General features: G+C 41.6%; 1 protein-coding gene across 1 annotated transcript in view; it reads right to left on the bottom strand.

Moving 5' to 3' along the window:
* The window catches only part of LOC126276148 (delta-1-pyrroline-5-carboxylate synthase), a 174,656-nt gene that overhangs the window by 135,988 nt on the left and 22,930 nt on the right, over positions 1–15,738 (bottom strand). The window contains exons 2-3 of the mRNA XM_049977255.1: positions 14,029–14,202; positions 2,381–2,524 (exon numbers count right to left, since the gene is read on the bottom strand). Coding sequence (XP_049833212.1) covers positions 2,381–2,524; positions 14,029–14,202 — 318 coding nt within the window. The remainder of the gene's footprint in view (positions 1–2,380; positions 2,525–14,028; positions 14,203–15,738) is intronic.

Genomic DNA, 15,738 nt, shown 5'->3' with positions numbered 1-15,738 from the left:
GAGGATGTTGGAATTTCGCAGTATCATCCTTGGGGTATTACCTAAGTGGGAGGAAGGTATAGATGAACGCTGAAGTGCTGGGATTTCCAAGAAACCAGTCCACCATGACCTGAGTTCACGACCCCAGATCGGGACATCTGGTCGGATTTATGAATTCTGCTCTTCCTAGGTATGACTTGAGTGTCTTAAACACTGCCCGTACTCACTCGTTCGTGCGCCAGGTCAACGCTGGGGTTCAACGTTAGTATGCAGTCAAATTGCGCTGTGAAATGGGAGTGCGTCAATTTTGGTTCAGACGGTATAGTTCCATGTGTATTTAGAATTTCGCTGCAATTCACTTTTGATTTCTCCCATCTTACTGTGCGTAATAGTATGTGAGCATTAATTTTTTAATAGGCGATTTTTATCCTGAGACCATGTCATGAAAAATACTGCAGTCTACTATTAGCGTACCACATTTTCTCTTTTCGATGTGCTACGGCGAAAGCTCTGCTCGAAGAATAATGAGCTTGATCTCTTTCCGGTTTCACCAGCCAATTCGTCATTGTCCTAAGAAGGAGAAGTTAACGACAAGGAAGCTGATTCCGCAAGTGACCGACAGACGGTCGTATGGAGCATGTTGGCTGCCCCACCTGCGGGTAGAGATTGGTGAAGGTGTGATTACATTGAGGCCCTTTACGCCAAATCCTGAGCTATTTTCTTGTCGATTCTGAGCGGCGGTGTGTTTTAGATGTTTTCTTCGGCCGCCTATAAGAGACGTTTGAGCAGTTCTGATCTCCATCGTAGATGCGTCAAGAGATGGGATGAAACGCTGGTAAGAGGGGTCGTGAAGACTTTGCCACCGTGTCACTCGTCCACGGTGGCGTTGGGGAGTATTATGGTGGAATTTTGTGCCAATGTGACGTCATTAACTCACCTTGCAACTCACATGAACTTCAGAGTACTGGTACTTCATTTTCATTTGCCGCCTCATTTTCATTTGCCGACTCCTTGTCGTTTGAAGCGTCACCGAGTCCGAGTGTGACTTCGCATGGCGCTACGCCTCCACACCATACAGACGAAGACGTGAAATGTATTTGTAGTTGTGAATATGAACGATTTTCAGCTGTATAATCGAATGACAACAGTGAAAATTTGTGCCGGACCGTGACTCGAACACAAATTCTCCACTTCACGCGAGCAGTAGCTTTAACCAAGTCAGCTATCCGAGCACGACTCACCCCCAGACCCAAACTTCCATATGTCGTCATCCATGTGCCACACCTGTATTCGAACAGCTTATTAATGTTATTCCTGTTCACGGCACACATTTTATTTGAATGATGTTTCTTCTTAAGGTCATGAGTTTCCACAACTGCAGATGACCACAGTATAAAATATTTTGATTTTATTTGTAAGTCGCAGGCCCAATGTCGACCGATAAATACGAAATTACAGTGTTGCGAGGAAGTAAGAAGCAGTATTCCTTCAGACATGCACGTATGTCTGAAGGAAACTTGTGCCTTATTTCTTCACAACACAGGTACTGTAACTTCGTATTCCAGAGGAAGGATGTAGGCACCTTTGAACCAAACTTCAAACTTCTGCACTGAAATTTGAGACATTTAAGGGTTTTTAAAAAAAGTGACCCTTCAATTTAAGAACCTTCAATATTGCAGCGCGTCAGCAATCGTTGGTTAATATACTAAAAAAACTAAAACCCGCCTCGATTTGGAGAAAAGCACCTAGTGTTAACCCAGGTTTCCGCGTAGGTAACTACACCTTCTTCAGGACAACAATAAAACCCACAAGTGCCTAAGAAGACCTTTGTCAAAGATTAAAAACACACCATAGCTATACATTTACAAACGAAAAAGAAAAGGAAACATAAACAGTACATATGTACAAAGTCAAAACTATTACTTAACTTAATAGTGTATGCTCCACCTCACACCGGCCTATGTTCGATGGGTCATGACCCGCCATAAACTGCAGCTACAAATGGTCCACCGGTGTGAGGTGGAGCGTACACTATTAAGTTAAGTAGTGTTTTTGACTTTGTACATATGAACTGTTTGTGTTTCCTTTTCTTTTTCGTTTATAAATGTATAGCTATGGTGTTCTTTTAATCATTGACAGAGGTCTTCTTAGGCACTTGTGGGTTTTATTGTTGTTCTGAAGGTGTAGTTATCTACGCCGAAACCTGGTTTAACACTAGGTGCTTTTTTCGCAATCGAGGAAGGTTTTTAGTTTTTTAATAGATCCTTCAATTGTGCTCAAAAGTGTTATTTTGTCGATGCCGACGTACATAAAGAGCAACGTGCATTGTAATACAGTAGCAGACATCACAGCCCGTACGCAAAGACGTAATTGTTGGTGCTCGCGCACGGCGGGTACTCACCTCTCGCGTGTGGTCCTTGGGCGACAGCGTCTCCCGCATGCTGAGCGACATGAGCAGCTCCTGCGTCAGCTTCTGCTTGCCGAACGCGACGGCACCGCTGGTCACCATGATGCACTCGCGCCCCTCTATCTGGCACTCGGCCACCTGTAGCACACGCGTAAACACCGCTACAGTCAGATGCGCTACCTGGCTCCACAAGAGCACTTCGCATGGGCCTCTCGCTCACCATAAACTTATAAATGTGTCATAGTGTCTGTGCATTTTGAATTACGTATAAAAAAGGAGAAAGGGAAGCAGTGTTTCTCACTTATTCAGAAATTCATGACGAAACTAAAATGAGAGGAAAAATCGCGACACCAAAAGGTAAGTAATGTATACTAATAAATTTTATGGATTACATTTGTCTAGGTAACATATTTAAGGGATTCACGTTGCAAGCTCACAGGTTAATGCAAGCATAAGATAAGCAACTGCAAATGTGAAATGCTGGTACCGGTATAACCGTCAGAATGTTCAATGCAAGCATGCAAACGTGCATGTATTGTGTTGTACAGGTTGTTGTTATTGGTGTTGTTGTGGTCTTCAGTCCTGAGACTGGTTTGATGCAGCTCTCCATGCTACTCTATCCTGCGCAAGCTGCTTCGTCTCCCAGTAGGTACTGCAGCCTACATCCTTCTGAATCTGCTTGTGTATTCATCTCTTGGTCTCTCTCTACGATTTTTACGATCCACACTGCCCTCCAATACTAAACTGGTGATCCCTTGATGCCTCAGAACATGTCCTACCAAGCGATCACTTCTTCTAGTTAAGTTGTGCCACAAACACCTCTTCTCCCCAATACTATTCAATACCTCCTCATTAGTTATGTGATCCACCTACCTAATCTTCAGTATTCTTCTGTAGCACCACATTTCGAAAGCTTCTATTCTCTTCTTGTCCGAACTATTCATCGTCCATGTTTCACTTCCAGAAATGACTACACTCCATACAAATACTCTCAGAAACGACTTCCTGCCACTTAAATCTGTACTCGATGTTAACAAATTCCTCTTCTTCAGAAACGTTGTCCGTGCCATTGCCAGTCTACATTTTATATCCTCTCCACCTATTATCAGTTATTTTGCTCCCCAAATAACAAAACTCCTTTACTACTTTAAGCGTCTCATATACTAATCTAATTCCCTCAGCATCACCCGACTTAATTCGACTACATTCCATTATCCTCGTTTTGCTTTTGTTAATGTTCAGCTTATAGCCTCCTTTCAACATACTGTCCATTCCGTTCAACTGCTCTTCCAAGTCATTTTGCTGTCTCTGACATAATTATAATGTCATCGCCGAACCTTAAAGTTTTTATTTCTTCTCCATGGATTTAAAACCCTATCCCAATTTTTCGTTTGTTTGCTTTATTACTTGCTCAATATACAGATTGAATAACATCGAGGATAGGCTACAATCCCGTCTCACTCCCTTCCCAACCACTGCTTCCCTTTCATGTCCCTCGACTCTTATAACTGCCATCTCGTTTCTGCACAAATTGTAAATAGCCTTTCGCTCCCTGTGTTTTACACCTGTTACCTTCTGAATTTGAACGAGAGTATTCCAGTCAACATTGTCAAAAGCTTTCTCTAAGTCAAGAAATGCTAGAAACGTAGATTTGTCTTTTCTTAATCTAGCTTCTAAGATAAGTCGTAGGGTCAGTATTGCCTCGCGTGTTCCAATATTTCTACTGAATCCAAACTGATCCTCCCCGAGGTCGGCTTCTACCAGTTTTTCCAATCGTCTGTGAAGAATTCGCCTTACTACTTTGCAGTCGTGACTTATTAACCTGATAGCTCGGTAATTTTCACATCTGTCAACAACTGATTTCTTTGGGATTGGAATTATTACATTCTTCTTAAAATCTGAGGGTATTTCGCCTGTCTCATACATTTTGCTCACCAAATGGTAGAGTTTTGTCAGGACTGGCTCTCCCAAGGCTGTCAATAGTTCTAATGAAATGTTGTGTACTCCGGGGGCCTTGTTTCGACTTAGGTCTTTCAGTGCTCTGTCAAAATCTTCACGCAGTGTCATATCTCCCATTTCATCTTCATATACAGGTATGCAGTTTCATGACTGTTGCACTTGGTTAGTCAACACAGGGACGGTTAATACTGGTTGTGGATAACGCTGGTTGTTGTCCGATGATGTTCCATATATGTGCAATCGGAGACAAATCTAATGAGCAGCACACTCTGTAGCGCGTGTTGGGGTACAACAGTGGGCGAGGGTTATCCTTTTGGAAAACATCCCCTGGAATGCCGTTCGTGAATGACAAAAAAATGGCTCTTAGCACTATGGGACTTAACATCTCAGGCTGGCCTTGAATGACAGCACAACCCGTCAAATCACCGAAATGATGAAAAAATTTGAAGTCAGGGAGTGTGGGATTCCACGAGAGTGCTCATGCTGTCACACAAAATCTTATGCGAGACCATAACTCCAGCTGTAAGTCAATTTTGTGTAGCACACAGACAAGATGGTTCTAGGCCCTCAACTGGCATCCTTCTAACCAACACACGGCCTTCACTGGCACCGCGGCTGAACCAGCTTTCACTAGTAAACACAATAGGCTTCCACCCTGTCCTCCTATGAGCTCTTGCTTGACACCAATGAAGACGCAAATGTCTGTAGATTGGGGTCTATTGAATGCACGCTACAGGGCGTCTGGGTCGGAACTATTCTTGAGGTAACGTGTTTGTAACAGTTCGTTGTGTCACTGTGGTGCCAACTGCTCCTCATATTACTGCTACTGATGCAGTACGATCCGCCAGAGCCATACGCCGAACACGATGGTCTTATCTTTCGTTAGCATCACGTGACCGTCTGGCGCCTAACGTTCTTGCGACCGCACATCTTCGTGTGTGTGTGTGTGTGTGTGTGTGTGTGTGTGTGTGTGTGCGTTCTTGCGACCGCACATCTTCGTGTGTGTGTGTGTGTGTGTGTATGTGTGTGTGTGTGTGTGTGTGTATGTGTTTGAGGTTTACGGGCGCTAAACAGCGTGGTTACAGCTTCGTGAACACCGCTGCTAGCAATCGTATTCAGTGGCTACAACCCTACCAAGTCTTTCTGCAATATCGCAGAAGGAACATCCACCGTCCGGAACCGCGCGACTGCTACGGTCGCAGGTTCGAATCCTGCCTGTGGCATGGATGTGTGTGATGTCCTTAGGTTAGTTAGGTTTAAGTAGTTCTAAGTTCTAGGGGACTAATGACCACAGCAGTTGAGTCCCATAGTGCTTAGCCCTATTACACGACCTTACTCAAATTCTGTGAACGGTTGATAATGGTGTCTTTGTTGCCTTAAAGACATTATTGACTAACATCAACTCATCGCATCAAATCTCAAATTTAACTAACGCTCACGACCATTAGAGCGTATATTTAAAGCAAACCTGTTTTTTATCTTGGTAGTGCCGCTACTAGAACCATTCTTATGCGACTGACGCGAAATTTGAATAGACATCATCTTCAAGATTAAATAACACGATCACCAACTTCCGTTTTGCGGCAGATCTCCACCTTGGTGTTGCGTTTTTTGCCGTTAGTGTATTACGCCTGACCTGCACATGTGTTGCAGACGAAATACCGTAACCAAGAAGAATGTAATTACTCATATTACAAAGAAGACTGGTGCTGACAGGCATGAATACTATTTAACATCCATTTAATAAGTTAGGGCTGCAATATACCGACATGAATTGCGTGCAAAAGCCAGGAAAAACTGCTAGAAGTAGACCTCGGGGAATATCAGTTCAAATGGCTATGAGCACTATGGGACTTAACACCTGTGGTCATCAGTCCCCTAGAACTTAGAACTACTTAAACCTAACTAACCTAAGGACATCACACACATCCATGCCCGAGGCTGGATTCGAACCTGCGACCGTCGCAGCCGCGCGTTTCCGGACTGAGCGCCTAGAACCGCTAGACCACCGTGGCCGGCGAATATCAGTTCCGAGGAAATATAGCAGTACGCGACGTAAAACTGATGCTAGGATTTATATTACTTAGGAATTCTGGAGTAAAATACAATGAGCGAAAGTTTATTCACATCTTGCATAAATATCAGACTGCGGTTATAAGATTATAAATATATACTTTGAGGTTCGTCAATTACATTGAAATTCTTTTAGAGACAGCAAAGTACTTCGAAGAGCAGTTGAACGAAATGGGTAGTCTACTAGGGTAATGAAATGAAGATGAACTAAATCGGACGATACCGAGGGAATTATACTAGGATATGATACACTAAAGATAACAGATACTTTTGCTGTTTGGCCCCAAAAATAACTGATAATGAATGAAGTAGAAAGGATATAAGATGTAGACTGGTTACAGCGGGAAAGACATTTATGAAAAAGGGGAATTTGCTAAAACCAAATACATGTTTAAGTGTAGGGAACATTTTTCTTAAGGTATTTGTCTGCAGAGCAGTCTTTTTGAGGTTGTGAAACATGGACGGTAGTCAATTTATGCAAAAAGGGAGTAGAAGCTACATGTGGCTGCCAAAGATTAAGTGAGTATATCGAGTAAGAAATGAGAATGTATGGAATCGAATTTGCGAGAAAAGGAATTTATGAAACAAGAGAGGTATTTGGTAATTATGTTACTTATTCTGGTGAACACCGCTGTAGCTAACGTTGCTGTGATGTGGGACATTACCTCATATTTATATCTCATATCTACACCGTAATATAACACCAATTATTTATACTTTAAAATGTCCTGCTTTAACTGCGAATAACACCATTCAGTCGTTCAATTTCACATCCATACAAACTCTTACCCCCGGTATTTATATGAGTTGACCGACTCCAATTGCAGCTCATCGACACTATAACTTTTTGAAGAGGCCAGTTTTACATTTCTAAACATTTAAAGGAAGTTTATAATCATAGCACCACTTTGCAGTCTTCCCCCAAATCTGACTGAATATCTGTGCAGCACATCATCACAAATAACTGCTTGGTCTGAGAAAATTCTGAGGTTCTATCAATATTTTCCGCAAGTTCATTAATACACAACATGAACAGCAAGGGTCCTAACACATTTCTCTCGTGAACACCCGGAGTTAAGTCGACATATGTCGATGAATAGATCCTGCCTATCAACAATTCCTCAATCCAGTCACAAATTCACCTGATGCCCCAGACGATCGTACTTTTGATAATAATTATAGATGTAGTACTGTGTCAAATGCTTTTCGGGAATCGAAGATTATTACATCTACATGACTGCCTTGATCTATGGCTGTCACAATATCATATGAGAAAAGTGCTGGTCGGGTTCACTTGGTCTGTGTATTCGGAATCTATCGTGATGGGCATGGTAGAGGTCGTTCCTTTCGAGGCAGCTCATTAACTTTGAGCTCAGATTGTGTTCTAAGATTTTACATTATATGGATGTCAAGGACAATGGACGGTAGTTTTGTGGCTCACTCCTGCTACCATTCTTGTAGACAGGTGTGACTTATTCTTTCTTCCAACTACTGGTCAGGTGTTCGAGAGACCGACAGTAGGTTGTAGTTACAAGAGGGACTAACTCAGCCTAAGATTCAGTTTAGAATCTGATAGATAGTCCATCGAGACCTGGAGCTATGTTCAGTTCTAACGATTTTAGATGTTTCTTAATGCCACTGACGCTACTATCTATTTCTCATCGTTTCAGTGGACTGAGAAGTAAACGAGGGCAATATTCCCGGGTTTCCCTTTGTAAACGAATACTTGAAAATGCAGTTAAGCATTTATGCTTTTGCTTTTGTTACCCTCAGTTTCAAACCCTGTCTCGTCTGTGAGTGTCTGGACACTAACTCTGGTGTTTTCACATCAACTTCCTTTCAAAACGTGTGACACAAAGATGACGATTTCTAGAACACATGGAAGTACTGCTACGCCTGACACCCAGCTTTGCAGAATTCCATCCTGCGAATCAGCGAAGCAGTGCTGTAAACCTCCAGGTCACATACGACTATACCTCAAACATTATATATTAAAAATTTATGTAATAGAGGTCACTGTTAACTGATACACTGTCAGTATTACTTCGTAGTAAAAAGACGTGTCTCTGTGGAAAGACACAAGTCACCAAGACCGATGTCGCTAACACCGCTTGTTTTTATATCAGCATAACTTCCTGAGCATAAAATCCAAAATATACGCAAACAGAATATGATTATCGGTTGTTAGTTTTTGATTATGTTACTGATGGATCATAGTCTATTGCCTGACAATGAGAATTTCAAAGTGTATTCCTTCCGCATTAGATAAGCAATTAACAGAAATATATATAACATAATAATAATCTTGTTGTGGTACCGGTATCTGTAGATTTTTGTACGTCAATTTCTTCACCAAATGGATGTACGATATTTGTACGCCACGTATTTTTCTTTCCTCTAAACCAGATCTCGTTAATATTAGTTTCGTCTGAGGGTTTCTCTTTTATTTGATGTAGGACTCGTGATTGGGAAACTACATTTCGCGTTAAGTGTATCCTCCATTATAATCGGTATCAGAAAGACAACAATATAGACAGACAGGCGAGTCTATTGGAAAATGCAATTACACAGTCGCTCCTATACAAATGCAAACAAGTGCGTACGTGAACGCCTGGGGAAATGTTTCTCTATTTCCGGCGCAAATGTATGCAAATTGAGTGTGTAACATTAGAGACCGAGCAGATGGTAGTGTGAAACCCGACATGGATTAAATGAAGCATCGTTATTAGTACTGATATTTGACTGAACAAATAGAGGACCTCATAAAATAAATCGGTGTAAAATATGTATAAGACACATGTTAGGTGCGAGGAGCGTAACGATCCAGTGAAATCCAGTGAAATTTGAAATATTTGTCTCTATGATTCTGTTGGATTGTTTTTTGTTAAAAACTTTGTTATGACAAAGAGAGTAAAGTATTCTAGAATTTTTATTTTAACAAACAGGGTGAGTCACTAACCGTTGCCATCTAGAATAACTCCGAAAGTATGAAAGTAGCTGAATAGTTTGTGGGACAAATGTTAAATGGGACAATGGGGGCCTTCATATGACGTCAGTTTTTTGTTGCTAGGTCGGGTCGCGTCAGAGATATGAAGGTCAACGGTTTCTTTTTAATGGGGTGATATAGTTAGGTACTTATTTTATGATAGCGATTATCGAGACAAATCCAATGATGTGTAACAGTAAGGTCTTTGAAGGTGAAGGAAGGTCAAAAAGGTGGCATGAACGTCCATTTGCAGAAGGTGTTCGAAGTGATTACCACTGGTACCAATGCAGTTCTGCAACCTTTTATCATGGATTGAATGGTATTCCTCATCACATTGGCACTTATCGAGGTACATCCTACCTCAATTATCTCTCGTATATCGTGAAAATAGTAAATATTCGCCGAATACGGCATATCCATCTAACGTGCCATTGACATGTAAGCAGTACAACACTAATAGGAGCGGTAAGACCAGTAACGTCGAATAATTTCCATGGTACTACAAGCTGCTGTGGAGGGTGATAATTGTTGGGAAAACTGAAATTTGAAAACATCCAACAAATAATAGAACAGATGTGGTGGAACTGCTACTCTGAGATGGGGACGCGAGACACGAACTCTTGGCTAGCTGCATCAAGCCATTCAGAAGACCGATGACGAAAGAGAGGCAGAGAGAGAGGGAGAGAGTATAAAATGGTTAGAAATCAATGCCTGACAAGAAGTGGGCGAAGAATGAACTCTATATGCAATTCTTAGCAGAAAAGTGGGACATCTTTCGAGGCTTCCACTTTAGTTTACTTGACACTAAAATTGTTAGCAGAGGGATAAATTGTGGGAATACATTACTTTTATGAGTATGCAATGACTGAAGTGAAATAAGCACTTTTCTGTATGATTTTATTCATGATAATGATGATTTTGGGATCACGTCTGTCGGTTGAATAACTCAGTATTTTTCTCATAGTAAAATAAGGATAAGGGAAGGTAGTCAAATGAAATTAGACGCTAGTTTAGGAAATGAGAGACAAAAAAGTAGATATGTATTTCGTTATTTTGGACGGCAAAATAAATGACGATCGCCCAAGTAGAGAAGATATAAAATGCAGACTTTGAATAGTCAGAAGAGCATTTATGAAAACAGAATGTTGCAGGAGGATAAATGAGTATAGCGTAGCACTGTACAGTAGTAGCTGATAAACAGTCCAGACAAGAAGAGCGTTGAAGCTTTTGATTTTGAAATGTGTTGCTCAAGGACAATTTTGGAGATTAAATGAGTAGATCATCGAAATAAAGAGAAATTACTAACTTAGAAGAAAATGTATTTATGGTACAACTTGTTTAACAAAAGAGATCGAATGACATAGCTTATTATGAGGCATGGAGTTATCATTTTGCTAATGGAGAGAAGAGCGAGACGAAAGTTTGACTGAAGCAAGCAGCTTTGAAATTTATATACACTTGGATGTAATTGGATAGCGATATGCACACATACAGACGGCGGTAGTACAGCGTACACAAGGCATAAAAGGGCTTTGAATTGGCTGAGCTGTCGCTTGTACTCGTGTGGTTCATATGAATAGACTTCTAAAGTGATTAGGGTCGCACAATGGGAATTAACAGACTTAGAATGTGAGATGGCGGTTGGAGTTGGACGCATAGGACATTTTATTTTGAAAGTAATTAGGCCATTCAAGATTCCTAGATCCAGTGTCAGGAGAGTGCCGAGAGTACCAAATCTCAGACATTACCTCTCACCAAGGACAACGCAGTGACAGATGGCCTTCATTTAACAACCGAGAGGAGCACAGTTTGCGTAGAATTGTCAAATCTGACATTAATGACCTATGGCAGCAGACGACCGACGCGAGTGCCTTCACCTGGGCTCGTGGCCATATCGTTTGGATGCTAGACGACTTGAAAACATGGGCTGGTCAGATGAGTCCTGATTTCAGCAGGCAAGAGCTGACGGTGGAGTCTGAGTGTGTAGCAGATCCCGCATAGCCCTGGATCCAGGTCAATAATGGATTGTGCTAGTTGATGGTGGCTCGATGATTGTTTGGGTTGTTTTTACATAGGATGGACTGGGTCCTCTGGTCCAACTGAACCGATCATTGACTGGAAATGTTTACAATCGGCTACTTGCAGACCATGTGCAGCTAAGTATGGCCTTCATGTTCCCAAACCATGATGGATTTTTTGTGAATGACATTGCGCCACGTCACCGAGCCATAGTTGTTTGCGGTTGGTTTGAAGAACACTTTAGACGATTTGAGCGAATGATTTGACCATCCAGATCGCCCAACGTCAATCCCATCGAACATTTATGGGACATAACCGAGAGGTGAGTTCGTGCACAAAATCCTGTCCCACAAACACATGTGCAATTACGGACGGCTATAGAGGTTTCTAACATTCTGCGTGGTGTCTGTTTGTTCTAAGTCGTGTCTCCCTACCACTTTCGTGCAACGACGCTCTGAGCGTGTTTTTTTTAGGGAACTGACTAGTTTGAACCTGGGACCTGTTGCTGGTAAGGAGACGCCAGACCACACATGACATGTAGAATTCAGAAGAGTTCAGTGAGACTAGCGATGATATACCCAAATACTTAATGATCTCAGCGTCAGCTCCACTGCACTCCCTGTAAAAGAATTTTAATACTAACTAAATTTAGTGGAAGGGGTTCAAGGCTTTCCTATTTTTAGTTAGCTGGTAAAGTAACGTCGAAAAAGCAGTTAAGTTTACCATTGGAAATTTTATTCTACTCACAAAACATCGTTTATAAATTGCACTATTGATAAAAGGAAGTGTTTTAATACAGGATGGTAAAAACCAACTGCGTTCAACAAAAATGTGAACGAATATTCCCTGAATGGGTTTCCAAGTTCTACAATGGGTCGAAGGATGACCTATGCCATATCACATCTATAATTTAAGTTTAAATTAAGTTTCACAACAGAGAAAACTATCAAAATCGTCTACAGTGACCCTCAATTATCTTAAATTACTTATTTAACTTGTCGTAAATTACAGTGGCTGATGTGGCTTCTCAATAATTATATAACAGAAAAATCATCGCGTTTCAGATTTTTACTTCAAGTAGCAAAAGTGAACACCATGAGATTTAATTGACAATCGACACTAGTATTACGTAAAAAGGGAGTGTAACAGATGAGTGAAGCCTTATGCGCTCAAAAATGCGGCATCGCTTGCGTTCATTACCTTGACGATGTTTAGGAAGCGTCAGGGGGCGGCGGACGGCGCAGCTCCACACATCTTGCCATCTCGGATGCAACTCTCTCCTAACTTCTCCTTAATACAATTTACCGAAGTAGGTTTAAAAACAAAGGTATCTGACTGTGTTTTCAACTGACCAATCAGGGTCTCAATGTTAAACTTAATCTCCGCCTACAAAAATTCTGTCTATACAATGGGAAAAGTTATACTTTTCGTGGTGGGGCAATGTTTTTAACGTTTGCAACGTAACAGAGACGCGAAAAAGTCTCACGCTAAAACCTGCAGCTGGTGTGGCCCTTTTAGTGTTATCGTAAGATCTGTATTGTTCTTCTGGAGGGCTCTATCTTTTAACATGAGCTGGGGGGTTCTTGGCGGTCGTCTGGCGACGTTAGTGTCTGTCCCTTATTGTAGGGCCTTCAAGCTTACACGACTCTGCTCTCGGCTTCAGTTCTCGTCTCTCCCCTCGGAACTGCGTCTGTTTGACCGTGGGAAGGTATGACATGCGTTTAGGCGTTCTTGTGTTAGTCTGTGGTATTCCATTTGCTCACTCGTTGATCGTATTACTTTGGTTAGTTTAATGTCAGGATTTATTCGGAGCTATGTGACATACTGCCGGATTTGCTATCATGTCAGGGTTTTCATGGAAGGTGTTGGATTTGTCTGACACCTTACAGGTTGCATGGTTCAATATTACTTCAGGATACTTCCAACTTGTTGAGCCTATGACACATGGAGTTTCTGCACTACGTTGCGCAAAAGGAGGTCCGACTTGGTATTAGACCACCTCTTAGGAAGCCGTACGGTATATTGTTGTGGTTTACATTTGGAAGACTGGTTCAAAAATGGCTCTGAGCATTATGGGAATTAGCATCTGAGGTTATGAGTCCCCTAGAACGTAGACCTACTTAAAGCTAACTATCCTAAGGACATCACACACATCCATGCCCGATGCAGGATTTGAACCTGCGACTGTAGCAGTCGCGCGATTCCGGACTGCAGCGCCTAGAACCGCATGGACACTGCGGCGGGCTGGAAGACTTGTTTGACTGACCATCCATACTAGGCTTTCTTGTGCAAACTTCATCTCTGCAACCTATACAGAGGTGAAATAACCTCAGTAGAAGTGACAGAGATGAAGTTTGCACAGGAAAGAATAGTATGGAGGGCTGCGTCAAACCAGTCTTCCAAATGTAAACCACAACAACATGTCGTACTGCTTCCCAGTAGGTGATATCTGTAATATTTGAGACTGCGAGGTGAACTCTTAAGACTAGTTTTGCCTTAGATAACTGATATAGAAGTGGCTGCAAAAGTTACACGTAAAATATCCACTTTTGCCCCCATTTGGCAAAAGCGTGAGACGAATGGGAGAGTGCAGGTGTGGGCTCACCTGCTCAACAATGGAGGCGAGCCGGCCGAGCGCGAGGCCGTTCTCGTCCTCTCTGGTGATGACGGCGCTGCCCATCTTGACGACGAGCCGGCGTGCGTACTTGAACTGGCTGCGGTCCGTGAACGACGGCCTCCGGCGCTCGCCCGTCTGCACCCAGCGGCGCGCCGGCTGCACCTGCAGACACGCCGTAGCCAGCTGTGTTAAAGGAGTGTGTGGGAAAAATCACCCAGTTAAAACCAATACCAGTGTTTTACTTCTGAATGACAGTTTTATTGTATTTGTTTGGATATACTAAGCATTTTCATTTCTCATTTGTAACCTTGAATAAAACCAATACATCAATTTGCCACGGAGTGGATTAACTCATTAAATCATTCCTTTATAATCGTTCCTGATAAATATTACATTTTGTCTTCGATTTAAACAGCCCATTTGAATTTTTTGAAAGAGAATTTCTTCATTTTCTCAGTAAAAATTAATTGAAGGATTTTGCGGAAGACGGGTCCATTGGTCTACGTGCCCTTTTTCGGGAAATTGTTTGAAATTGATTGGCGGGTTTCCTGGAGCGTCGGAAGTTAGCTCAATACTAGGCTCACTAACATACTAAGGTTGACATTCATCACTTCTGCTTTGGAAACAGACATTAACGTATGAATGATTCGAACATACCTCTTCTGATCACTACTTGATCCTTCCATCCCCACATAGCAAACTGTATTAGATAATTTTATTTACGATATTTCGATATTTTATGCATATCATGTTCGCAAGTGCTTATTTGGAATGTGATATGGTATAGTTGCTTTCATAAGCCTTGGCATGGCAGCGTATCCTACAGAGATTTCAGTATTGATAATAACAAATAATTTCTTGATGAGTAAATATTGAGATGACTAATGACAGCCCCTAGTTCATTAGCGCCTTCCCACTCAGTCACTTCGAAACACCCTCTCCCCCTCCAACTAAGACTTATTAACTCAATAAGAGTTTTGATTACACTCTATGACACAGAGTATTGCACTGTTAGCGATGTTATTTTCCCCACAATCTGTATGTCCATTCAGTGATCGGTAAATTCTTATTGTCGTTATCAGAAGTAGATGTGTTATCAATTATCTTATTCGGAAAATTACATAGTGTATTACGTAACGTGTGACTGGCATACAGGGAGGCGAACTTGATGGGCGTGATTGAGACTTGACAATGAGAGACGGACGTAGAAGGTCAAATAAAATTTAAAGAGAACAGTGTCAGCTTTCGTCAAATGAGACCCTGTGATATTGTAGTCGTAGGATGCAATGTTTTGTGTTTTGTGAAGTGCACAATTTTACATTACTAATCATTTAAAGGAAATTGGCGACCTTTAGATTTTTTCAGGCAGACTTCATTACAGGTTACTGAATTATCTGCGAAAAGTGTTATTATTAATATTTTCTTCAAAGTCATTACTAAGTTACATGAACAACAAGGATCCACATACACCTCCATGGGCAGCCCTGAAGATACTTCTACATTTTTCAATGATTCTGCATCGAAGATAGCATGTTCTACGTGCTCCATACGAAGAAATCCTGAAGGCGCGCACCAGCTTTGTGTGCAATGATGCGACATCCGCTATTCTGTGGAAGAATCTCCATAACTTCATAGTCAGAAATGAAAAATTAGAAACCGTCTTTTCTGAAGAACTGAACGAATTCTTTTAGCAACATT

This window comes from Schistocerca gregaria, chromosome 1 (assembly GCF_023897955.1).
Source record: "Schistocerca gregaria isolate iqSchGreg1 chromosome 1, iqSchGreg1.2, whole genome shotgun sequence".
Classification (NCBI taxonomy): Eukaryota; Metazoa; Arthropoda; class Insecta; order Orthoptera; family Acrididae; genus Schistocerca; species Schistocerca gregaria.
Note: the sequence above shows the minus strand (reverse complement) of the source record. Positions and strands in the feature narration are given on the sequence as shown.